The sequence below is a fragment of the Balaenoptera physalus genome, assembly GCF_965194825.1.
Source record: "Balaenoptera physalus genome assembly, chromosome: 17".
Lineage (NCBI taxonomy): Eukaryota > Metazoa > Chordata > Mammalia > Artiodactyla > Balaenopteridae > Balaenoptera > Balaenoptera physalus.
The window spans coordinates 81,340,326-81,367,009 of record NC_138895.1 but is presented as its reverse complement, the minus strand read 5'-3'; the positions used below and the strand labels follow the sequence as shown (position 1 = coordinate 81,367,009).

At 50.5% G+C, this 26,684-nt stretch overlaps 1 protein-coding gene across 1 annotated transcript in view; it reads left to right on the top strand.

Annotated features, from left to right (window-relative positions):
• The window catches only part of COL22A1 (collagen type XXII alpha 1 chain), a 243,258-nt gene that overhangs the window by 200,323 nt on the left and 16,251 nt on the right, over positions 1–26,684 (top strand). Inside the window, exons 47-53 of the mRNA XM_082433767.1 lie at positions 1,967–2,020; positions 6,414–6,467; positions 10,807–10,860; positions 15,114–15,167; positions 19,928–19,972; positions 20,788–20,841; positions 22,608–22,661. Of these exons, the coding sequence (XP_082289893.1) occupies positions 1,967–2,020; positions 6,414–6,467; positions 10,807–10,860; positions 15,114–15,167; positions 19,928–19,972; positions 20,788–20,841; positions 22,608–22,661 (369 nt within the window). The remainder of the gene's footprint in view (positions 1–1,966; positions 2,021–6,413; positions 6,468–10,806; positions 10,861–15,113; positions 15,168–19,927; positions 19,973–20,787; positions 20,842–22,607; positions 22,662–26,684) is intronic.

Here is a 26,684-nt window from a genome sequence, read left to right as displayed (position 1 = left end):
GGCCGGTCATGCAGAAGAAACTCAAGAGCAGGCAGCCGACCCTCCTGGTCCATCATGCATTGTTTCTTGAGTGTTCATGATGTTACATACAGACACCAAGAAGACAGAGCTCTTTACTTTCACAGTTTATTTTCTGGTGCTCTGTTAGCATTCTTCTTCCCGTAAAACCCTTACCCTGTTCCCAACCTGCTAGCTTAGCTAGATTCCAGAGTCTAGGATGCCAAAAGCTTTCGGCAAAGTTATGTAGAAGAATCCAAATTTGGAGTAGAAACGCAGTCATTCTGTTAGGTGTGTAGTTTTCCCCTGCAGCAGCCCAGATGCAGGGGAGCATGAACCTTAGGCTGTTCATCTAAATATTATCAACATCTTTTTATTTCGTGAACATTTACGGGGCCCTCACCTGGTGAAAGACGTGGAGACAAATCAGACTGCAGCTTGTCTCCAGGATTTGTCTTACACGGAAAATAAGACACACCTTCTACAACTGTGTCAGGTTTCCTTGAGGTCCAAGACCGTGGTGTGGCCATTTCTGTATCCCTAAAACTTTGCCAGCACCTGGTACAACATAGGCACCCAATAAATGTATGCAAAAGGACTAAATAAAGACTGCTGGAAAGGTGTCAGTAAAGTACTGCGAGACCTTGCTTATCTGTTATCCCATGCTTAGTTATTACCTGCAGTGCTCCTGGCCTTGGGTTGGCCAACAGACACGCACAGAAGAAGACCACTGTCATCAGACTTCTGATAACAGAGAGCCCTTTATGGAGATCTCTTAGTGTGTACCTGGTGCTGGCTGGCTAACTCTTTATGTGTATCACCTTACTCAGTTCTCTCAACAACTCAAGTTAAGTCAGTGCTGTCTTCTTTTTTTTCCTTTTTCTCCATTTTACAAGGGAACTGACAAGCAGAGAGGTAAAGTAACTTCCCATACAGCTAGTCAGTGGGGACCCAGGACATGGACCCAGGAACTCTGGCTCTGAGAGGGTGCACTCCTAACTGGTACCCTCAGTTCTGTGCTGAGCACATTGTAAACATTGCCTCGTTTACTCCCCACCTCCCTATGGCATGGGCAGGATCACCTTCTGCCTTCTGTGGATAAGGAAACTGAAGCATCAAAGCCAGTAAGAAGCAGTGCATCGATTAGTCTAAAGAACCTCTACCTTTATCACCCAGCCAGCCCAGCTCCTAATTCATTCATTTATTCAAGAACTATTGCGTGTCTACTATCTCCAAGGCACTGTTTTAGTTCCCAGTAAACAAGGTGATAAACACTAAGATGTCAGATGGACGCAAAGGCTGGAGAAAAATAAAAACAGAAAAGGGGTGGTGAGGAGCAGGGACTTGCAATTTTGGATCTGGTAGGCTGAAAATGTCTCACTGAGAAGCTGATACCTGAGCCAAGGTGTGGAGGAGGGCAGGTTATGAGCTCTGACACATGGGGGTTTAGACTGCAGGCGGAAGGAACAGCACGTGCAGTAACCCTAGGGCAGAAGCCTGTCTGGGGCTCACTCTGCACCACTTACCTGTGTACAACTCCCCTTCCCTTTATCCATCTATGCATCTCTTCATCCTTGGATTGTCGATACAGGCAATTGCATTCCTTAGCTCTCTGGAAGATAAATCCAATTGTTTATTTCTTGTCTTCTGTCCTGAAATGTTCCCTGATGTTAGCTGAAAATGTCCACTCTGAAGTGAGACCATTTACTCTCATCTTATGGATAATTAGCTGGTGAATGCTTTGGCCTCTCCTGAAATGCGGCTGCTGTCCTCCCGACATCTTTGTATTCCCAGAGGCTATCCCAGCCTGATGGGGAAGGCAGAAACACCTCTGAAACACTTACAGTTCAGACAGCTGGGAAGGGGCACAGGATCTAAGGTCTGTGCATTGCCTCATGCACGAAGAGGAGGTGCTGATGACCTCTGTTCAGATACACAGCAAACTGGCTTTCTGCTTTACCACCCTTAGGGGGCAGGTGGAATTGCCGGAGCTGCGGGACCGCCAGGAATCCAAGGATCCCCGGTAAGTTCCTCGTTGGAGAGGATGTGCCTTCAGTTTGTGTTTGGACTTTCCCAGAACCCCAAGTGTTTGCCAGCCCTGCCCTGGTCCTCCTTAACTCCTGTGGCTCACATTCCAAAGGTCTGTTCACTACTGGTCGACCACAGGAGGAATTGCTTTATGTTAGAACTCTGGTTACCTCGCCTCTAAATTAAAGGTTTGGATGAAATGACCTGGCAATCTGTGATTCCAGAATTCAGCTTACAACCAATTCAAACTAGTTCAAGGTTTAGCCCCATCTCTCTATTCCTTTTCGGCTTGGTTTCTATTTGGAAGAGGCACAGGGGAGGAGAAAGCCTTGGAGCTACCCCGTCCTGAGCCTGTGGTATGAGCCAGGTGGTATGTCAGGCAGGAGGTAGCTACTGTTATCCAGTTGTTCAAAAAGCAGAGTGAAATTAAGAAAGTGGAAGTCACAGGTCAAGGTCCTAAAACTACACAGGTGGAGGTAGTTGGAATCCAAGACTTTTGTCTCAAACACCAGCATTATATTCATTGCATGAAGCTGCCGGGACCATTCTTGGTTTCAACGCCATAAAGCAAAGGTGAACCTCAGTTTAGCAGACACTGTGCTCGTAGTCATTACATGTATATTCACTTAAAGGAAATTACGGTCCCTTGATATCCCTTATCTCATCTGACTGCCCTATCAATAGGAATCATTGTCTCCATTTTATAAGTAAGGAAAGTGGGCATAAGAGAGGTAAAACTACCAGTTCAGGGTCACATGGTGAGGAAATGTCAGGGCTGGGTGCAAACCCCACTCTACAGAAATCTCAGTGTCATGTTCCAGGTAGGGCTATTGCTAGCAAGCAGGTCAACCCTGCCCTGGTACCTCTGGACGCTGGTGCCAGGAGCACTTCCTCCTCAGATGAGGAAGACAAAGCCCAGTGGGGTGATGTCACTCATCCAAGGTCATACAGGAAATTAATGTCCAAGTTGGGAGTTAAGTCAGTTTGAAAATCCCATTTCAGCACTCTTTCTATTACTCCACGCTGACCCACTGTGCGGGGTGGTCGGGGTAGGGGCAGGAGGGGTGTCGAGATTGAAAAATAACAGCCACATGGTTCTTTTTATGATCATCATCTAGCTAATCCTTTTGAAGCAGCCCACCGAGAAGTCCCAGGATGAATAAAATATGAACCATACTGCAGGCAGCTTTTTATTGATTCTCAGACAGAAAAAGATTTCCCCCATAAAAACTAATGGACTGTTTGCCTGAGGAGAATAAGATGTGGGTCCCAGATGTAAATCCTAGGAATTAAACTACATTAAATGAGATATTGATTCTGTCCTGGCAAGTTATACCTGTGCTTGAAGTTGCCCGTGGTCTTGGTATTTCCACATAAACGTCAAACCAGAAAACAGCTGAAGTTTTCTTAGCACAAATAATGAGTATTGGTAGTTAAAAAACAGAAATAAAGAAAGTTAAATAGGGAATAGTTAAAAATATATATATACACACAGAGAAATCTAAAACATTTCTATTGCATTTTGAGTTAAAACATATAAACCATTTGCCAATCTTTTTGACATGGGATGAAGGCCCTCGTTTTTATTTCTGTTCCCCTGAATAGAGTCTCTTGTCATTATATTATAGGAAGAACATCCACCCATTTACTATTTGTTGCCTTTTTAAAAAGTGGTTTGAGGGACTTCCCTGTTAAGAATCCACCTGCCAATGCAGGGGATACGGGTTTGAGCCCTGGTCTGGGAAGATCCCACACGCCGCAGAGCAACTAAGCCCGTGCGCCACAACTACTGAGCCTGTGCTCTAGAGCCCACGAGCCACAACTACTGAGCCCACGTGCTGCAACTACTGAAGCCCGTGCGCCTAGAGCCCGTGCACTTCAGCAAGAGAAGCCACCGCAATGAGAAGCCCGTGCACCGCAACGAAGAGTAGCCCCCGCTTGCCGCAACTAGAGAAAGCCTGCACACAGCAACGAAGACCCAATGCCGCCAAAAATAAATAAATAAAAAATAAATAAATTTATTTTTTAAAAAGTGGTTTGGGTGTATAACAACACCTGTGAAGCAATTTGAATGTAGGATCCTAGTTTGTTAGGATTTTTTGCAAATCTTTTATAGCTATCTTGTGGTACAGCTATCAGCTATATATTTAGACAGTGAATGTCTCATCTTTATCAAATATTTTCAACATTTTAATTTGCGAAAAAGATCATTCTTTTTCTTTTTCCACCTAAATTTCATTGGGTAACCTAATGAACAATTAAATTGTGTAATTTCCATAGCAAACAACAAGTGGTGAAAACAGGCTTGGGAACAACCATACTGACTCCTTACTGAGTCTTCGACTCACCTGATTGGAGCAGAAAGACCCTAAATAGTAGATATTTTAGTCTTGAGGGCCATACGGTCTCTGTTGCAAATCCTCAACTCTGCCGCGTTCAGGTCAGGTGAGATCAGCCACAGACATTATGTACACTAGCGGTGAGACTGCGTTCGGATGAGACTTTATTTGCAGCAACAAGCAGAGGGCGGGAGCTTGCTGACTCCTGTCCTAGATCACTAGTGCTTTCATAGCAGGGTCTTGGGAATAATAAGCGTCCAAGAAGGGATCCAGGAAGCTCTGTTATCAATATGTAAAAATACCTAACTAGGGTGAATATTTGGCCCAAGTTGACCAAAAAACCCACTTTATTTGTTAATGTTTGTAGGTGTTGTGATATGGGGAGGGGGTGAATGTTTTTTTTGTTTTATTGTTATTATTTTGCATTGGTGTAAGTGGTGATATGTCCAAACAGTCTAAAATATCACGCAACGTAAGTTTACAGAGATGCAGGTCATGCCAAATTGTTATCAATGCAAATGTGTAAACATAGCATTTCATTTTTTAAGAGCTAAGAGTAACCTCCCATCATGAATAGGTAGAGTGTAGATACTTTTTTTTTTTTGGAGTGTAGATACTTTCGAGAATAGGTTTTAACAAACCAGTAGTGAACCTAAAACATTGTTCATTCTTCACTAGTTCCCAAAGGTCTAGGAAAAAATATTCTCAATATCTTTTTTTTTTAATAAATTTATTTATTTATTTTATTTTTGGCTGTGTTGGGGCTTCGTTGCTGCACGCAGCCTTTCTCTAGTTGCGGCGAGTAGGGGGCTACTCTTCGTTGTGGTGTGCAGGCTCAGTAGCTGTGGCTCGTGGGCTCTAGAGCACAGGCTCAGTAGTTGTGGCGCACGGGCTTAGTTGCTCCGCGGCAAGTGGGATCTTCCCAGACCAGGGCTCGAACCTGTGTCCCCTGCATTGGCAGGCAGATTCTTAACCACTGCATCACCAGGGAAGTCCCTCAGTATCTTAATGATGTGACACTGGTATCTTTCATTTTCTTCAGATTTGGAAATGAAAGTCAGTTATTGAGTTTTTATTCAGTTTAACTAGTACTTACTAAAGAAAGTGTGCTTTGGTCCCCTCATTGAACACTTTACATGACAGTATATTAAATCTCTATGAATCTGAAATAAATATCAAAATATTTTTGCTTTTGCTTTTCTTCCAAGGGGATAACATCACAACCTTTAAGAATATTTCATTTTGTGTGGAATGTGGATCAGAGTGTAAAGCCAGACATCAGTGTTTTATTGCAAAGGAAACACTAGCAGGAAATTATAAAGTTATCAGGACTTTCAAAGTACTCATGGTAGAGATGCAGGATGATATAAATATGCACATTAGAATAAAAATGATAACACCGATTACCTCATCTGATTTAGAAACTCTAGTTGACAGTCATGTGTATTTTTGCTGAGTAAAATGAGAAAGGAAGTATTAATGCACCTTGGTAAACACAATCTTTCAAGGTCTGTTTCATGGGGGAAAGGGATACTAAAAGCAAGCACTGATGGTAAAGAGTTGAGGGACCTCTGGATAAGACGGTGGCAGTAACAAAACCATCTGTTACCTGTGCCCCTGGTCAGCTGGTCAGTTCTTTACTTGTCTTGAGTGCTGTATGCAGAAGCCCTGCTGGTGCTATGGTCTGTGCTTTGAGGCGGTCTGGGGACAAAGTGCAGAGTTGGATCTGGACCCAGGTCTTGTGGACCCCTAAACTTCTTCCCAGTACGCCTTCCAAGCACTAATTCCCCGAGTCTATGTAATAAGGCCAAAATGAGTTCCGGTCTGCACACCAACCTGCATGACTGTGCTCTGTCCAGGGCCCCTCCGTGCGCTGCAGGGAAGCAGCGCCTGGAAAGGAACCAGGGGGATGAGGCAGGTGCAGAGGCATCCATTGCTCCTCGCTGAAGACTCCTTCCAACCCACGAAGGCAATTCTGGGTGAGATCATTTACCTCCAGAAAAGCCAATCCGAGAAATTTAATGGTGTTTCGTGTCTTGGATCTTTTAGGGGAAAGAAGGTCCTCCTGGCCCCCAAGGCCCATCTGGATTACCCGGAATCCCAGTAAGTGACATTTTTTTAAAAATCTAGTTTCTCTATGACAAAAATAAGCAAAGAAAACTATATTCCACCATTGTTGACACAAAGCATGTTTACTAGGGAAATTTTTGGCATTATAGAAAATTAGAAGAAAAAGAACACTAACCAAAGCCAATTTTAGTCTCATTCTTCCTTTATGTATTTGTTGTTGTTTACTTATGTAAATAAAATTTTCATCTCTCTCTCTCTCCACACACACATCAATCAACAGACACATACATACATAACTGTGATAATTGTGATAATATAAACATTTTCTATTTTCCACACTGGTATTAAATGCTCATAAATTTTACATACATTCTACCCACTAAATGTACCATAATATATATGATTATTCTTCTATTGCCTCATAACTCTTATAGCTATTTTAAAAATCTACAATAGATTATTTTACATTAGGTTATTATTTTACATTAGATTACTGTTTTACATTAGATTATCATTTTATTTCTATAGGATGGTGCCCAAAAGTGGAGTCTACTGGTCAGAGCACAATAATATCTAAAGTTCTTGATACATACTGCAAAATTACTTTCCACAAATGTTGTTCCGGACTTTTCAATTTAATACACTTCTCAATAGGGTCAGACTCTCCGGTATGTCAGTAATAAGGCTGGTCCAGAGAGGCCACATGCTGCCTTCTTCATTGAGAATAAATCCTTGTGTGGCTCCCCGTCTGGTGTGTGCCTGCAGCTGGGACCTCTCCTGGACACAGCCCCACCCCTGCCCTCCACGGGGCATCCTTTTGTTCCAGCCATACTGGCTTCCTTTTGGTTTCTAGAACACTCTGCACCCTCTCCTCTCTAGGCCACAGGGCCTTTGCACATGCCTTTCTGTCCACCCAGAATGCCCTCTTGTCACTCTTTCACTATTTGATGCCTTTGATCTTTTCCAGCTCATCCCAGGCATCACTTCCTAGAAGTTTCCTCTGCCCCCCAGGCTAGGATAGGCTCTCTTAATCTCTTTTTCTTTTCTTCCTAAGTGCCTGTCTCAGCTGGTAGTCACATGTTTATTTGCATAATGTTTTGATTAGTGACCACCTCCACCATTGTTCACTAATTGATTTGCTCATTCAGCGCACACTGATGAGGCACCTACTGGGTGCTGGATCTGGGGACCTAACAGAAGAGTGCCTGGTAATCATGGGCTTATGTTCTGGGTTGTGGGTTCTATGGGACGAGGCTTTTGTTCCCCACACGTGGTGGGCACACGGCAAATATTACTTAAATAAATATGTGGATGCGTGAATTGTTTTCCCAGAGCCCTTCCTCCTTGAGTGTCTGATAAGTGCTACTGTGGGTCAAGCAGGCATTTCTGGGGCATCACCAGTAGCCGTCACTGCAACCACACAACCCCGGAGGTTAAGTTACCTGTCCAGGGTGCACAGATCTTAAAAGACAGGCTGGGATGTGAAACCCCGGTTGGTATAAACTGCAGCGCTGTAGCCTAGTGTGTCATAGCAGCTAGGAAATACTTGATTTAATTCCAGGAATAATAAAGCTAAGGAGAGAAAATTCCAGTTTGAATTTTCTGCCAAACCCTTATGATCAAAGTCCTAGGGTACTGGAGAAGAGAGAAATGACCTGAGATACGAGTGTGTGATTTTCTTAGTAGTATCCCTCCTCTGTCCCACCTTCCCTCTTTCCTTCCTTCTTTCCCTCCAGTGCAAACCCCTGCTCCCTCTTATCCTCAGAGGAAAGCCGAGACATCGACCTCCCTGGCACCTCGTGGACTCACCCTGTTTTCCTCTCTGTCTCTGTCTCAGCCCTGTCCCTGTACACTCCAGCCTTGCTGCACACCCCTTCCTCCCAGCCACTCTAAACAGCTTTGCCTTCCTCCAAGTCATCCCTATGTAGAAAACTCTTCCTCTCCCTCTGCCGGGGCAATAGGAGTCACCATAGCTTTCATGCGCATTGCGCTAACCGCAGGGCGGGCTCAGTGCAGAGAGCTTTCCACGTGTTCATATGCATAATCCTCGCCACACCCCGCTCCTCTGTTCACCCCGAGGTCTCGGCTAGACATCATCTTCTCCAGGGAGACGTCCTTGAACCTGCCCAGTGGGGTTAGGCGGGAATCAGAGCTGTGCTCTAAGAGCACTTCCTTCATAACCTCTTGCAGCACTTGGGATTTACAGTCATAAATACCTGTTGGTTTTCTGTCCACCTCCACCCAGCCCCTCCCCCATCACAGAGGCAAGTCGGTGTTTCCTAAACCTGGGCTGAGCGCAGGGCAGGAGGAGGGAGGGATCCGTGAATGAACAGCACGCTCCTGACCTGTGTGTGCCGGCGTTCGAGGAACCGGATGTACCCAACCAGTGCGGAGTGGTTTTTTTTTTTGGCAGGGGAAGGGTCTCACGGAGAAGCCAAACAAAAAAGGAAGAAACCATTGACACAGAGCGTGATGCATAGTGCGATAGATAAATGGGAAAGCCAGGCCTGGAAGGGTGCCTGGGGTAGGTGACACTCAGATGAGTATTCAAGGTCAAGTTATCCAGGCAGAGGAAGTTGAGTGGGGTCACAAAGAAGGTATTTCAGGTAGAAGGAGCAACCTGCAAAAAGACATGCGTCTGTTTACTTACACTGACCGACTGTAAGACACGTTAAAATGGGAAGTGGCTTCCATGTCCGGTAGGGGCTGTGAGGGATACAGTGTAACCTTTCACTAACACTCTTTGAGCACCGACATTGGACTTCCATGAAATAAAATTATAAAACTTCCCGTGATTAAGGGCCAGCTCTGTGCCGTGCACTGCAAGAAAGACCCTTCATATATGCCTTACAGCTCCTCCGCCTGCAGTGTAGGTGTCAACATCCCTTTAATTTATTAAAGGTGAAGAAATGAGGCTCTGAGAAGTGCACGGATTGCTCAGCAATGCAGTCAGCAAGAGCAGTCTTTCTCTCTTGGAAGCCACATTTCCTTCTCAGATGATTCAATAGGTCCCACTCAGCCCTCTTGGGCGTTGTCTGAAGTGGCGCTCCTGCTGCTTCCCGGAACCAGGTGTCTGCCCCAGGGGTCCCCTGAGGTCTCCTGCCAGCCTCCGGCCTCTCCTTCCTGTGTATGTCTCACCTGGGTACGTTGGCTTTCTCTTCTGTGCGTGGGTCTCTTGGCCCTCCCCCCGCTGCTCCGTGCATGGGAGAAACGGTTTCTGGAGTTAAACTCTTAATTGAAAAGAGGATCAGTACTGCGGGGCCTCCGAGTCAGCCAAGCCGGCGTACCTGGCGTTACCATGGTTATGCCAGGAGCAGGGTCTTAACGAGTTACGGGCGCACGTGGAGCATCGGCTAGCGGCCCGGATGGTCAGTAAACTTAGACGACTGTCCTCAGTGCTTCCTGCCAGCGCCCGGGCGCTGACGTTGAAGGCACTGGTGAGGAACGACGCACCATCTCGTGCGCGCCGGCCGCAGCGGGAGCAGCCACGCTGCTGGCGCCGGTTACCGACGCCTGGTTTGCTAAACGTTGCAGGGGGTGGCGTTGCTTCTGAGCCCCCTCGTGACTCTGCCAGACAGGTGTGTCATCCTTGTTTAGGAGAGGGGCCGCTGCGAGCTGAGAATGTCAATAACTCACCCAGGATCATAGGCGTAGTTGGTGCAAGTGGGATTCAAACCTTGCCCGGTGTGACTCAGGTTCCCCTCTGCCTTGCTGCCTGGTGCTTGCTTTCCCCGGAACCCGCCCAGCCCAGGTGACCCAGGATTGGAACCTGAGTCTGTGTGATGCTGTAATCATTGTCCTGATCTGCAGAGATTCCTGAAGAAGAATGGTCTCTTAGATGAAACATGAGGCTTATAGTGTCTCACTGAGAGCAGGAGGTGGGGAGCAGGTGGGGGATTGTAGCTTGATTTCATGGAAAGAAACGTGACGTGTTCGTGGCCTTCCTGTAGCCCGGACATGGCCCTGGCTGTCGTTCACCTCGCCCGCTTGTGTTGCAGGAGCTAGGTGCTCCGCTGCAGGCCCCTCGGGGTCCTTGTCACCTTCCTCAGATGCTGTCTCCTCGCCTCCTCCTCGCCAGGAGGCCCAGAGATGAGCCCATATTGTCCGAAGTTTGACTTGATGAAAATGTCCAGTAGGGACTTCTTTCAATCTATAGCAATGATAATGCAATTTATTGCTTTTGCACTGTGTGCCAGGCACTGCCAACCAGAGATCCAAGCCAGAAGCGTGGTGTTGGGGGAGAAACCATGAAAAATGAAGCCAGTTCTGCCTGGTGTGTGTGAACGTAGCTGTACACCGGGAGGAAAGGCGTCTGTCCTTCCCTCCCTCTTAGCATCTTCACCCAGATAACCAATTTGAGTTTATCTTGCAGGGAGAAGAAGGCAAAGAAGGCAGAGATGGAAAACCAGGGCCCCCTGGAGAGCCGGTAAGGGACTCTAAGGTTCTTATCATTTACACGCCAGATCAGCCATTTCTCAGAAGCAACTACTCTGTGTCCAGAGCTCCTGTGAACCGGGCACAGTGAGAGTTATTTGTTGTGCATTTCTTCATTTACTTCTCCTGAGACCCCTGCAAGGTAAACACCACTGTCCCCATTTTACAGCTGAGGAAACTGAGTCTCGAGGAGTGAACTCTATCCTGGGGCTCCTGTCCCTCCCTTTCTGCTTTTTTTTTTTTTTTTTTTTTAACTGCCTCTGCAGCCTCCATCCTATTGATGTGGAAGGAAGGGAACTGGGCAGGTGAGCATTGGCTGGAGTAGAAACCTGACGTCCGAAAAGCCTGTTAAACCCCTGAAAGCCTGAGCTTCACCTGCCATCTCTAGGGGATGTGAGTTTGCCCTTTCTTCGACATTGGCATAGAGGTTTTTTTTTTTTTCCTTTATCTTTAATGTCAGCTGCCGGGCCACACAGTGAGATGGGCTGTGTGCTGCTGAGGACGTCCGTCTCTGTGGCCCCAGCAGCTATTGGCTGGAAGTGTGCAGTGATTTCTTCAGACCCGCCTCCCTGACCTCGGAGTTGTCCTTCCTTAGGACGGTCAGCCCCTCTTGAGTGTGGCTCTGGGCTCAGTGATGATGCTGAAGCTTCATTTCCTAGCAGCAGTTTTGTCTTCACAAAGCCCTTCCCCAGCCTCAACACCGAGGGGAAGACGGCAGGTGGCCCCTGGGGCCTAGAGACCTGGTTCTCCCGACGCCCACCAGCAGGAGACAGTTAATGATGGGGATGGGGTGCACCCAGTAAATACCAAGCAGCTGTGCAGAAGACTGCGGATGTTTTCTAGATACTGACATGGGACTTCTCCAAGATACATTGTTGAGTAAAAACGCAAGGGTGCAGAACAGTGTGTTTAGCCTGCCCTATTTTGTATGAAAATGGGTCTGTGTATATTTATCTAGCATTTACATAAAGGGACTCTGGGAGACTCCAGAAACACCAAGAGAAGTAGTTTCCATCCATGGAGGGAAGTGAGGACGGGTGATTCTGAGCAGAAGGGACAGAGGGATGGGACGTCAATTTTTGGTCCGTAGTATGTTATTTTATTATCTTTTTAATTTTTGGAGCCGTGTGTGCGGTACTTATTGATAAAATTAAATTAAAATATTTTATGCCAAAATTACAACCACAACCAGAAGAAGAAACTGGCTTCGGATGCTGGCTTCACTCCCTACAGGCTTTGCGACCTGGCTTGAGTCAAAGAGCATCTCCCGGCTTCAGTTTCATTTCAAATAGAATGAGAATAATAGTAGCAACTTGCTGGAGTTGCTGGAGAATCAGATGCGGTGAGAAATTGGTTAAATGCATCAGGCTTCTCTAACTGTTAATTAATTCAGTAAGTTACTTTTCCAACTGCTCTAGTTTTAACTCCTGGTGAGGTTAGAACCTCAGAGCCTTTAGAACCAGTAAGTGGAATTACGTAACAGTCTCCAGAGCAAGGCTTGTGCTCCATTTAATTTGTGCGGCCGTAACTGTTATGACTCATTCTGCGTCTTATGCAACCTGCCAGAAGTACCTTCTTTATCACTTTTCACTGCTTGCCAGATGCTGAGACCAGGACTCACTGCTGAGGGGAAAGTAAGAGCTTAGGGCAGCGAGCAAAGTAAACAACTCATCTGAGCTGCTGAAGGCTGACGTCCGGCAGCGCAGCCCTGGTGGGCAAGCGGCGGTTAGCCAGGCTGAGGACGTGGCAAGGGAGCGAGAAGGACAGGTATCGCCACCGTGGCTGACAGCTGCCGTGTGCACACCGAGGGGGTACTGAGCGCCTCATTACATTTTCCGGTGTAAGCCCCAGGAAACCCCTGTGGGGTGTGGGTATCATTATTGGCCCAGATGAGGAAACTAAGGCACAGAGAGGTTAGATAGGCTGGCCGAGGTCACACCGCTGGTAAATGAAGCATCCGGGACCCGCACCCTGAAGGCTGACCCCAGAGCTCAGTCAACGCAGAGCAGGCAATCAGCTTTTTTGCAGGAAGTGTATTTTCCTGAGAGGCTGTCACTGGCAGTACAGGATAACTGAGGCCCTTGGTCTTCACTCAGTCTGTTTGTGGAATGCCTTTTCCAGATAGGCCTGTGCCAGGAGCTGGGTGTGGACGGATGGAAGGCCAGGTCTGCCCCGGGTAAGCAGTGGCTAAGTCAGTGCATGGAAGGAAAGGCCGGTTCTGCTGGAAGCACAGGGGGCTCGGCAGCTCTCCCCAGCACGTGGTCCAGAGCTCACCTGTCAGTTCGTTCTGGGGTCTCAGCGTGTGGCCATCCTGACCTTTATCACTCTGAGCTGCTTGGGAGGAGATTGGCGGAGGAATGGGGGCACCAGAGGTCCCCTGAGAGCAGACCTGGAGACCAGGATGGGGGGCGGGTGGGGTATTTGGAGGAGATCCCAGGAGCACGGACAGAGTGAGGAAATGGAACGAGGAAGGAAGGAAAGCTGCTGGCAGGCCAGTGGGCAGACGTTCCAGTGGGCACCTCGGGTCCGCTCCCCCGGAGACCAGCTGAGAGTGTGTGAGGAGCTCACGTGGCTTCCCTGGTCCCACCCGTGCCGGGGAGCAGGGGGCTGGGGTATTCTTATTCTGCATCAACTTCAGCCTTTCTGCCTGGGGGTTGCTTGTTGGGGCGTGAACTCCCACACACTCGGGCCTTCAACACCTCGGAGTCAAGTGCCCCAAAGGCTGTTCTGGGCACGGCCTTCTGCCTGAGCGGGGGCTGATCAACAGAGTGGCAGGAGCCCTCCCGGGGAGCCAGGGGGCGTGGCTGGGAAACAGCAGCACTGGCTACTGGCAGTGGGTGGTTAATTTCCACTTTGACTTATTCCTTCAAGTCCCTATACATTGGGGACATGGATGGACAGACAGACAGTAGACAGACAGATGCCGGATGCGTGGATAGATACACAGATAGATGGGTAGATACGCCGCTTTTAGAGTTGCCCGTTTCGTCATTTTTAATAGGAGGCATTGGAGTATTAGTTACAGTGTAGGGTGAAGTACAGAGGCTCTGGAGCCAAAACGCCTGCACTAGAACCCCAGCTGTGTGACCTTGAGCAGGTCGCTTAACCTCTCTGTGCCTTGGAGTTTTGCCTGGGGCAGAACCAAAGTGCCTCCCTCATGGGTTAGAGTGAGGACTCGACACCGTTGTGTGAAGCGCTGGCGTTGTGCCTGGCGCACGGAAAACCCTCAGCAGTGGCTGGTGGTTACCCTTTGCCTGCTGGCAGCTTGGGCCAGTGACGGCTGCCCCACTTGACTGTGGGGCAGGAGCCAGGCTCGTTCACAGAGACCTACGTCAGGGAGGCTGTCCTGAATTTACAGCTGAGAAACAGATCCAGGGAAGGGTAATGACCCCCAAGGTCACACGGCTAGACTTAGACGAGCTGGGACAGAAGAAGAAACAAACTCGGAAGTCAGAGCTTGGTGCCCCATCCTCCTTCCCCTGTAAGTTTCACTCTGAATCCACGGATGCCCTTCTCCCTCTCCCATGCCCCACCATGGACCCCTTCTGGCCCTCCAGGTTTATAAGCTGTGAAAATGAAGGGAGACTTGGGGGAGTAGGCCCTCCTGTTACCATGGAGGCAGGGCCAGCATGCTGCCCATCTCCCCATCAAGCACACGTGCCCCTTCACCCACTTTCCCGGCTCACCCTAACCCTCCCTCACCTCTCACCACTTTATCTGGACTTCAGCAGTAAACTGCAGGCCCCCTGTCAGCAGGCACTGCTGCCAGGCTCAGGAGAGCCTCCTTTCGGGTGTTGCTGGGGTCCAGTCTGGCTTGGCTGTTTGTTAACTCAATGAAACCATAACTTCTTTCAGCCTCAGGTCCCCATTTGTACCATGCAATCGTTACTAGCTGCCTCGGGGTGGTTTTGTGAGTAGGTATAAAGCGGTTTCTAACTTGGGCGTCTACATAATTTCTCATCCAGACCAGAACACTTCCAAGGATAAGAAGGAGCACTGTGAATGGGTGTTTCAAAGGTGAAACCTGTGTAACCAGCACCGTCCCAGGAAAGCCAAGAACATAATAGGCAGGGCTACACAGTGCAGATTTCTATGGACTAAAATGGACCACAGTACCAGAGGGTAGGGTTGGCAGGGGGCAGAGACTGGCTGGTGGAAATACGATGCTATGAAGCTCCGGCAGCTGAGAATAGGAAGATCCTGCAAATGTTGTCCTCAAGTTCTTCTTTTCTTCTTTATCCTCAGGGCAAAGCAGGAGAGCCAGGTCTGCCAGGACCGGAGGGTGCCCGCGGTCCCCCTGTAAGTGCTGAGTGTGTGTGTGTGTGTGTGTGTGTGTGTGTGTGTGTGTGTGTGTGTGTGTGTGTGTGTTGTCCACAGAAGAATAAAACCATCAGTCACTTGGCTGTGACACCGTGGGTAGGGTTCTCTGAGACTGCCTGGCCGTGGATTCCAGAAGTACTTCTCTTCCAAGACCTTGGTACTTCTGTGCAGTAAATCCAGGCCTTTCACATGCCATTGCTGTAAAATTTATTTTCAAATTGCACCCATTGTTACTTGTTGTTCTAAGTTTTCTTTGTTCTTATCCTATTTATTATAATTTTAATGGACTTCCTCTGGATGATAGAACCTAAAAATGAGTCTCAATTTTAATTCTGAACCCTTTTCACAGCTAAAGCGTTTTTCCCCAGTTATAACAGTAACTCATTCTCATTGCATAACAATAACAAATGATGATGGTAATAAAAGAGAAAGAATAAGAAAAGTAATGTTATAGAGAAGAAAATAGAGTTACTTATAATTCTACAACACAGAAGTAAAGCTCTTTTAATGTTCTAGTATGTTTTTTTAGTCTTTTTTTCTATGTATGAAATCCAACATTTATATATCTAAATCTACATCTATCATTTATATATCTAAATCTGTATCTAGCTGTCGAGCTATTTATTATACATATATACAGACACCTTTTGTTTTTTAAGATCCACCATTTCATCTTTTTATTATATAAAATTTCAAACATACACCAAGTAAACGAATAGTGAAATGAACTCCCATGTGCCAGTCACTCAGCTCCAATCATCATTATTCTGCTTCATATCTACCTCTACTCATTTCCTATACCCTACTCAATACTTTTCAAGTTTTTTGATATAAAATTTACATACATCAAAAAATCTTAACTATATCATTTGGACAAATAGATATACACATGTAACCCACATCATCATTTCATTTTAAGCCCCATGGTTTTCTACAGGGTTCTAAAACAAGACTCAACAACTTGGATCCCATTTTAATGTCAGGATGGCCAGCCCAATGCCAATGGCTTAGATTGCATGATCAGTTAGCAGTGGATATGTTGAAGGGATGTCGAGGTAGGGCGGGGTATACTGTTATGTATATATATGCATAAAAGATCCACAACAGAGCAGAATAGGAAAGAAACGTACCTTGCAAGTAAAGGAGTTCGACTTTGATCTATGATAGAAGATAAGCAAGCCCACAAGAGAGAGAAGAGACTTCATAACTTTATAAACTCCATGAGAAAAAGAAGAGACTTCCTACTTTTTAGCTTTTAGATGGCAATTAGAGGAATCCCAAAACAGGGCCTAAGAGGTTGCCTTGATCGTCAGTGTTTTAAAGCTTCTCCACAGCCTGTTGAAAAGGCTCGTGCTTGACAGAACCTTCAGTGCATGTCTTCACTCTCTCCTACCTATAAAAATGAACTCTATGTATTTTGGGGTTGTTGGTTTTTTTTCGCTAAATGCTTTACTCCTTTATAATTTCAAAATTGTTTACAAAATTCCTTAAATTTTCTTTGGAAACTAATATGATGTTCAATGAAAATCTTATAATCCAATTATCTGGCAAGAAGTAGGAGATCAAAATGCTAGTTCTATTTCCTTAATGTGTTTTCCTGTTAAAAAAAAAAATCAATAACTCACCTGGCTAGTATTCAATAAGGAGGAAATAAAACACAAAAAATACTTTCCTTTTTCCCAACTATCCTTGCTTTTCACCTGCTTGCATCAGGAGAAGAAACCTAAGGATGGGGACTACCACCTCTTACGGGGATTAAAACACAGAATTAGTGATTTTTTTTTTAAGGTCGTTTCTGGTTTATTGGAGGGAGGGTTTTTTTTTTTTTCTTTTTTCAGCCGCGGAGATCCATTTGCTGGTAAGTGTGCTGGGGCAAGAGCCACCTCTCAACAGAGAGTTGTAAGGAATCTTCCTTCAGTGCAGGGACAGAGGTTAGAGACCCAGGCAGTTGAAAGAACACCACCTCCTCTGGCTGGCACGGCGTGAGCTTAGAAATAAGACAGACCTGGGCTCAGCTTTCACTTTGTCATTTATTAACTTTGTGACCTGGGTCAGGGGACCGTTCTGAACCTCTGTTTCTTCTTTTATGAAATGGGCATCAGAATAGCTCCCACTTCTATAGGGTGGTTGTGAGTACTGAAGGAGAAGATAAAACATGGAAAATTCCCAGCCAAGTGTCTGGGACGTTGTGTGTGGCTCCCTTAGCTGGTGCTTTTGTCCATGATTATTTGGGAGGAGAGCAACCAGGGTCCCTGCCTCTGCGCTGGCTGGATTTGGGGAAGATGCTGGGCCCCAGGAGGCCCTGTCCTTCCCCAGGGAAAGGGAACTGGCCTATTCTGAACAGTGGAGAGCACTGTTTATCTCTTCTTCAATCCTTACGGCAACTCTGCAGAAGCGGGTTCTACCCTCACTTTACAGATGTGGAAACTGACTCCCAGTGAGGAGAAGTAAAGCACCCAAGACCCACAGCTAGAAAGTGGGGAGCCATGGTTCAGTTCCAGGCCTGACCCCAAAGTCAGCCCTGCTCCATCATACTTAATAGCATGGAAAGCCCCTTTCCATAGATTAATCCTGCAAAGCTCTGCCAGGTGGGTATTTTTATTATCCTCATTTCATAGATGGTGATGTTAGGACTCCAAGGGGTAGGTTGACTTTTCCGAGGTCACAGTGGTTCAATCTGGAGTCACATCTAGGCGACTTCATCTCCTCCTCCCAGGCTCTGAGAGCTTCCCTTTGTGTTGCACCGCCCTGTGGCCTGGGAAGTGACCTTCAGAGCCTCCCTCCTAAGGCCACTGATTCTTATCCCCCAAGTGGTGAGGAACAGGAAAGAGAAAGCGTTGCCAGGGTAACAAGCACACCCACACAGCAGGGGGGCTGCTAGGCCGTAGCTCTCATCAGATGGCCAGGCCAGAGGGCTGTCTTCTCCCCAGTAGCGTCTTCACTTGCTTTTTGAAACCAGGAGATAAACTCAGGAGATAAGGTCTGAGAAGGGCCCCGGTGGCGTCAGCTGGAGGCATTTGGCCTTGGCTCCAGAGGGCCCTATTTGGCCACACACTGCTGCCTCCCAGAGTTGAGTGTGGCACTGGAGAGGCTTTGAATCATGCAGTTTGAATCATGGCTCTACCGCTTACTCTCTGTGTGATAGATCGGCCTGAGCTTCTTTTCTATAAAGTGGGGACAATAAATCCCATCTTACAGGACTTCATTGCACTGAAATGGGAGCGTGTCCCAGGGCTGCAGCACGTACGCAGTAGGGGCTCTGCAGATGGGGTTCTCCTCTCTTTCCCCTGCTGCATTCCTGCTCCTCTCGCCCCGCCTCGTTCCTTCCTTACGGCGAGTGAGAGGCTAGGACAGGACCTCACCGCTCACTGCTCAGAGAAGGGCACGATTTCCTGTGCTGTGCAGCCCCTGTCTGTGGGGCTTGTGTTGACAAGTGAAATTAAATTCAAGACCCCGTCCCAGGTGCTCCCCAGACCCTCTGACCTTGACCTCTGTGCACAGGCATCAGCCCTCGTACAAGGGCATCGCTCTGAGTCAGCCACTGGCTGGGGACTCAGTCGAGCAGGACACTCAGAGCAGTGCTCTGGCAGCGATGACGTGAGGAGGTGACGCACAGAGAGAAAGGCGCCAGGAAGACGGTAGATGGTGACAGCGGGAGGGGCGGGTGAGATGCTGGAGTTGGGATGGGAGGCTGGCCGAGAGCAAGGCCTGTAACCGGGGGGGATTTATCCGACGGGCAAGTGCGCACCAGCAGGAGGGAACGGCAGTGAACACGTGAGGCCGACCGCAGGAGCCACGGGTGGGGCGGGACGTGCAGCAGGACAGGGCCCCGGGACCTGGACGTGGTCCGCCGGTGCGGGGAGGGTGGGCAGGGGCTGCTCAGGTGCGGGATCAGTGTCCCGTGAATGCCTGGGTCTCAGCAGGTGGGCAAGCACCCTGATGCCCGGGCTGCGGAGATGCTGTTCCAGGTGGTCAGAAGCAGAGCCTGGGGCAGGACAGTGGGAAGTGGGAGGGCTTTGGGGCTGCGCAGGCCTGCCTGGATCCAAATCCGATTCCTTTCTAGCTGTGGGGCTTTGGGCAGGTGTTCTACCTCTCTGAGACTCAGCTTCCTCATCTGTGAAGTGGGGATTATTACACAATCAGGGTGGCCTGACTGTTAACAGATGATAGCGTCAGCTCCGCTAACGGCTTCCTCTTTGCTCAGAGGGCTTGTGCTTCAGGGAGAATATCTCAAGCTGCTCTTCTGCGCAGGGAGGGCCCAGACCCATGGCCCAGTATGAGGCTTCCGGGCTGGCTCTACTCACAGGTGCTGGGGGGGGACCAGCGATGGCTACAGGAACGAGGAAGGTGCCCAGGCCCTAACTTGGGGTGAAGGCAGTGTTGTCGCAAAGGGAACCGCCTACCCCAGTATCCCGGCGGAGGGGGTCCAAACCACGTGGTATCAGATGAGGAAGAAGCGGGAGTTCAGGAGCCACGTGGGGAGACCCCACCACCCTCCAGGACATTTGTGGGACGGGGCCCTGCAGCCCTGCCCTCGCTGCAGAGTGACCAGGAGGAAGGGCCTGGCCACCCAGTCAGGCATCAGGGACCTGGCCCATGCCTGGCAACTGGTCAGGAACGAGGGGCATCGGGTGAGACAGAGAGGGGTCAGGGTGCGCTGGACCGTCTCCCTGGAGTCCGCCCTGCCTCGCGTTGCCAGCCTGCTCCTTGGTGGGATAACTTCATTCTCTTTCTTCTAGGGCTTCAAGGGACACACAGGCGACTCTGGCCACCCTGGCCCCCGGGTAAGTGGACATGTCGCCATCAGGTCGTCCCAGCGCACCTGAGCCGGCACTTCTAGGCGGAGGGCTCCCGGGCCCTGCGGGCGGGGCAGTGCCGTGCCACCTGAGAGGGGACAGTGGCAGCATTGGAAGCATCATCCCTCCTCGGTCAGGTGTTTCTAGACATTTCTTCGGGGGGCCAGACGCTGATGTACAACCAGTTTGACCAAGACAGCCTGAAGTCAGGTGTGGTCACTGCCGGCTGTGCCACCCACAGACTGTGCTGTCCTGGGTCCGGGGAGGCGAGTGCTGTCGTTAGGTCTACTTTCCAGGGGAGGGAACTGAGGCCCAGAGGGTGTGGGTGGCTCTTCCGAGGTCCCAGAGCTAATGTGTGGAAAGCTTCGGCTTAGCCCAGATGGAAGACCCTGGGCCCTGTCTTCCTATCCTTTACCTTCCCCCATCTCTTCCAAGTGCCCCAAACAGAAGGACCCTCAGGGGGCCACCAGTTAACCCCACTGCTCTGTACAGCAAGGAGAAAGCTGAGGTGCAGAGAGGGTCCGCTGGGTCCGCAGGTGAGGAGACAGGATCCCCAGCGGTTTGCCCGATCTGTCAGGAGGTGCTTCCCTGCAGCTCAGAGTGGCAGAGCAGGCCCAGGACTCAAAGCTGGCCTTGAGGACACTGCAGACCCCACTTGGGGCCAGGACTCAGTAGGGTGCTTGCGGGTGGGCCGTCCTCCTCTCCCCCCTCCCAGATGCTCCGAGACCACTGCAGCTGGGACAGCAGGCATTCTGCATCTCTCTCCCTAACGGCAGCTATTTTGTTTCTGCTTCCCCTTCTAGGGAGAGCCTGGGGCCATGGGGCCCGCTGGCCGGGAAGGGTCACCGGGAAAAGATGTGAGTGTGGGTGTCCTCCTGTGGGGCCTGGGCCTGTGGGAGGAGGAGGTGTAGAGGACGTGCATCACTGAAGGACCAAGAGATGCTCAGGAACTGGACTGGGGGGCTGGTGCCACTGTGGAGAGAGTCACGGGCGAATTCCAGGAATCTGCTGGTGATGCCTCACCTTCCAGCACCACGGGCTGCATGAGTTCTCCTTGGGGTCCCGAGGAGGCCCCGGGTCTGGGCTTCCGGCTAAAAGGGTTGGTGCCCATGCCATATGACAGATAAGGAGACTCTGCTGAATCCGTCACGATTTGTCTGTTGACCTCAGTGATGCGCGAGTTGGATCTGGCCTTACGTGGACTCACGTGGCGTTTCAGAGTCTCCCCAGATTATTTCTCCATCTCCAGTGTTCTGTAGCTTCATGGATCCATCACGGCACCGCTGTGTACCCCTCACCTGCTCTCACCGACTCGGGGTCAAGTCAGGGTGGGACGAACCATCTTTTACCCCAGTCATACGAATAAAAAAACTAAGACCCAGAGAGGTCAGGAGACTTCCTCATGGTCACGCAGAGTCAGAGGCAGGAGGAAGCAGTGTGGAGTCCAGATCTGCCAGCTCCGCATCCCCACAGGGCACTGGCCTTGGGACGTGACAGCCTGCAGGGCCATCTGACACGTGCGGGCACAGCTTGGCCTCCCGGGAGTGGGTGCTGGGCCAGGAGCACGGGCACACGGTCCTCAGGTCCAAGGCGGCCCCATGCCCGCCCCCTGGCATCCTTCAGGACCTGCCTTTAACCCCTGGCGAAGTGCCCTCTGCCCCCTGGTTCTTGTCCTGTGTTGTCTCCTTGGCTGATCTGTTGCATGAGACGATGGAGCAGGAAAGGGTCTTAGCAGAAATCCGATCTCGTTCTTGTGCTTTTCCTGAGCAGGGGGACCCATGTCACCAACCCCAGCCTAGTGTGAGCAGGCCCTGCACTGAGTTCAAAGCAGAAGCGCTGCACTGAGCCCAAGCGAGGCCTCGCCCCAGCCTGTCCCCCAAAGGTGCCTCTCAGGTGCTGAAGGGCAGCTTGAACATCCTGGTCTTGCCAACCCCGCTCACTTCAGTTTACAGTACAGGGCACGAGGGGAGCTCCCCAGGCAGGGGGGTGGTTGGGATTCAGCTCGCCCAGCAGGTCAGGCTGCAGCTGGGACAGGAGCCCAGGATGCCAGCCCGTGGTGCACATGCCTTCTTCCCCCCTTCTCAGCTCTCTGACTTGTAATTTAAAAACTCCATCTTCTGGGGTGTTCTACAGTCTAATTTGCGTAGGAGCATGGCCAAGCTTCTGTTTTTTTCATTCATTACACGGGGAGAATTACAGCCCTGTCAGGAGTGTGCCTGGAAGACCACGTAGGTGGTGGCGGCGAATCCCCACTGCTCGGCGCCCTGGAAGGTTCTCTACACCTTCCAGGTGGAGTTTTTCTTACTGTGAGGACTGAGGCAGGAGTGGCCCCAGGTGACTGTCCAGTGACTCAGGGAGAGGACACCAAGAGAAGTTCTCTTCCCTGTTACCTGCCTTAGTTCCAGATGGAGCCCCCCGAAATCCCCGTGGGGACAGGGATTTATTCAGCTGCAGGAAGTGAGTTTGTCCGTATTCAGAATAACTGGTGACTGATGATGAGACGGCTTGGGCACCATTTGTTGGTCCTCTTGGGTAACTGGGAGAAGTTTGGTCCACATTTGAAACTGTGTCTCTGTCGTCTTCACGCGGCGACTCTGGATAATGTGATCTCTCTCTGTTCCAGGGTGACATTGGACCCACAGGGCCACAGGGTCCCCGAGGACTGAGGGGCTTACCGGTGAGTTCTGCTTTGAGACTAACCTGCTCCATGCTTTGGCAGGGCCTGCTACCATGGTAATACTTGGTTGGTTCATCCTGGTACAGCCCTATGTGTTGTTAAAAAAAATGACAGAATGTCTTAGCAGTTGGTAAATAGCCACTGCCCTAAGCCCCCCGAGTGGCCTAGGACACACTCTCCAGGCTCTTTTCTGGGACCGCCTACCCACAACCCGGAAACTTAAAAGGTGCCACTCGGCACGGCAGGAGCGCTGTAGGACTTCCCCTCCAATCATGCTCTAGCTTTAGGGCATTCTGACGTTCAGGGCATGCTCTGTATGAGTTCACTAGAGCTGTCATTGCAAAGAACCACAAGCGCAGTGGCTTAAACAACGGAAATTTATCGTCTCTCAGATATGGAGGCTAGAAATCCAAGACACTTATTGTCTCACTGTTCTGTAAGCTAGGAGTCCAAGATCAAGGTGCCAGCAGAATCGGTTCCTTCTGAGGGCTGTGAGGGAGAATCGTCCCTCAGAAGGCCTCTCTTAGCCTCTGGTGGTTTGCAAGCATTCTCTGGCATCCTTGGCTCGTGGAAGCATCACCCCAGCCTCTGCCCTCATCTTCACATGGTATTCTCCCTGAGGACGTGTCTCTGGTCCAAATGTCCCCTTTTTATAAAGACACCAGTCATATTGCATAAGGGGCCCATCCTACTCCAGTATGACCTCATCTTAATTAATTACGCATGCAAGGAGCCTATTTCCAAATTAGTTGAGGTTCTGACATACTGAGGATTAGGACTTCAACACATGGATTGGCGGTGGGAGGACACAATTTAACTCATAACACGCCATGTGGTTAATAAATATTTTGAATATTATCTCTGCGCATACATGTACTTAAGTGAATCTTTCTCTTATCCAAGAGCAGCCTGAGCGAATATGGGAGAGGGATGTAGAAGATAGATACTTACATTCCCGGTTCTGTGCCAAAAGAAGCACCTGCCTTACCCCATTTAACCCAGGGCCCTTATCATAGGGGCTGCTCTAGTGTATAATATGTGCCCGTATATACGAGCATAAATGTGACCCATGATAATGGTGCGAGGATTCATACACGATGGAATGTTACAAAGTAAGGAGAAAACTCCCTCTTTATCCCCTCATCCCACATCCAGAGGGGCCACTGTTAACAGCATTTTGTGTATCTTTGAAAATATTTTCAATACACCTACTAGCATAGACAGAATGCACACTTGTTACACACTTCATCTTTGCAACTTGCTTATTTTGCGTAGCTTGTGCGCACATGCGTATATTTTGAATGAGTAATGGAATCAATGAATGAGTGAGTAAACCTGTAAGGCAGATAGATATATGGGCTTCCTGGGTCTAGGTTACGCAGCTGGCAAGAGCTTCCGGGGGGGATTTAAACCCAGGACTTTCTGACATCATATCCGATGTTCTCCACCTCTCGTGGCCGTGGCCATGAGCTTTGTCTTCAGGCTCCTACGGAAGGAACGTGGGGGGCAGGTCACATGTGTTTGACTCACCAGGTGGAGCCCCACTCTTCCCTGATGGGGCCACAATGACTCACATCCAGCCCCCCATCCTGAGTCGGCGGCCTGTGAGGGTTCAGGGTGCCCTCCGTGCCCGCGGTCTGTGATCCCCAGGGGCCAGAGGACGGGCACGGACAGCCTTCTGATCAGGGCGCGGGGCCTGTGCTGCCCGGTGGCCCTGTGCTGTCCTGGGCCTCCCGTCCTCTGGGCAGGCGACCCGCCTGTGGTCTGCATAGTGATGGAAGCCGAGTGCACTGGGGGCCTGGCCGCTTCTCCGTCGTCTCAGGGTAGCGTCCCTGCTCAGGGGTGCCCACCCGCTTGGCTTCATACTTTCTACTCTCCAGCAGCAGCTCCCTGTCTGACATGCCCTGTGCTCTTCCTAGGAAGTGGTGTTTGTGCATTCAGCGAGCAGGCAGTGGGTTCAGCGCAGAGCGAGGAGCTGGCCGGTGCCCTGTATGCATTCTCCCGCTGAGTGAGGTCAACCCGGGGACCCCCTGGGGGCATCACGCCATCCCCGTAGGCACACGCAGGACACCGGCCCCCAGCTGGGCCCCTCGGCCGTGACAAAGACCCCAAAGCCCAGGCCCTCTGGGGTGTGCGTCCCCAGTGTGGGTGCTTTTGCCCCAAGGGGGAAAATGTTGGTTTTTGGGGTGCCAAAAGCTCCTACTTTTTAGTATCAAGCACAGATATGCATATGGAACAAAAGTAGATACACGGTATAGCGGTGGCATTAAATTCAAATGGAGCAGGTAGGGAAGAGCTGTGAGTGGGCACCTGGGCGGGAGCGCTGACGACAGAAAGGTGGAGAAGCCCCGCTCCGGAGCCCCACCAGGGAGCAGCGTCCACATCTGGGCTCTGGCTGGAGTGAAGCCCCCTGGGCTCGGTTCCTGGCTGTCCTCCTGCTTGTCACGTGCACTGGGTGTTTCTTCACCTCTCCAGGCCTCAGTTTCCTCATCTGTGAAGTGGGGGAAGTTGTGAGCACCGGCAAGTTAATCCAGTGAAGCGACAGGACCGTGTCCAGCACTCAAGAGTGTGCCCGGGAGGTGACCATCACCGGGCCTCGCGCGGCCCTCTTCCTGGAGGGGGCGTCTGGCTCTTGGCTCTGGCCTCCCTCCGAGAGGGCGCAGAGTAAACCCCGATGAATGCAGATGCGTGCGAGGGCACAGGGAGGGGGAGGGGAGCGGCGTTTGGGAACAGTGAGCGCGGCAGGACAGGAGGCCGGTCGCAGCCCAGGTGAGGCCGCGGACAGCCTCGGGCACAGCCTGCAGGAGGCGGGCTTGGCCCTGAAGGCCTGAGGCCCCCAAAGGCAGGTTTGTGGTTTTCTAACTTGCTCCCCTCAATCCTGAGGAACCTCCCAAGGCATCCGTAACCAGCAGTCAGCTGCTGAAGTTTCCCAAATGCGTGTGTTCTTGGACACGTACGACCAGGTTCCAGGTTATTTCCCTGACAGTCACTCTCACTCACCTGGAGCCGACATGCTTCCCTGAGGGAAGAGAAGGTTCCCGGCCACCTCGGCCAGCTCACACGGCCTTGAACCAGACCCTGAGTGCGTGTGGAGGGCCTCCAGGAGGTGTGGGCGGAGCCCAGTCCATTGACATAACTCACTGCCTGAGCTCCCCAGACCCTGGGCCAGGCACTCTGACCGTCCTGCCCACAGAGGAGAGAAGGAGGCGCAGGGAGGTCGAGTGCCTTCCCAAGGCCACACAGCAGGTGAGCGACAGAGCCAGCATTTGGACTCAGCAGTCTGGTCCAAGAGCCTGCAGCTTGAGCCCGCCTGGCCCGTGTGTGCTAGAGTCCCTTGGCAGGAAGGTCACCTGGTGGGAAGGAGTGGGCGGGAGTTTGGAGCTCAGGGCCGTTGGGGAGGGAAAGCTGTGGCCTCCATTTCTGAGTGGCACAGACACCGAAGGGGCTTCATGAGGACAAATGGGACGTGAGGAGGCCTGTGGCCCAGGAGGGAGCAGGTCTCAGCCCCAGTCGGCCTCTAGCAAACTGACAGGTGACAGTTGGCTGCCCAGAGCCGCCCCTCCCTCTGTGCACGGCCGCCTGTGTTGGCACCGTGTGTTGATGTGTCTTGGCCCTTATTCTCTAGGCGAACGGAGGACCAGAGGGAGGAGGAGGAGAGAGATAATTGCCATCGGGATGAGCCAGAGCGCATATTTTTAGCGGGACGCAGATGGGCTGCTGGGTGGGTGCGGGGAGGTGCAGGGCAGCGCCACTGTGCCTGGACGGACGTCACAGGCGGTCACAGACACCGACTGGCCTCTCCGATTTCAGCACTCCCTAGCCCTGCGATCCCAGGCAGGTCCTGTGCTTTCTCCGACCCTCGGTTTCCTCACCTGTGATATAAAGGCATCCGTGCACGCTGCACGGTTCCTGCAGGGTCTGGTGAGATGAGGCACGCGAATCACCCACGATCACACGTGCACGTTTTAGGCACAAGGCGGAAGCCCTGTTTATGGTCACTGTTTATGATCCCCAGCAAGCCAT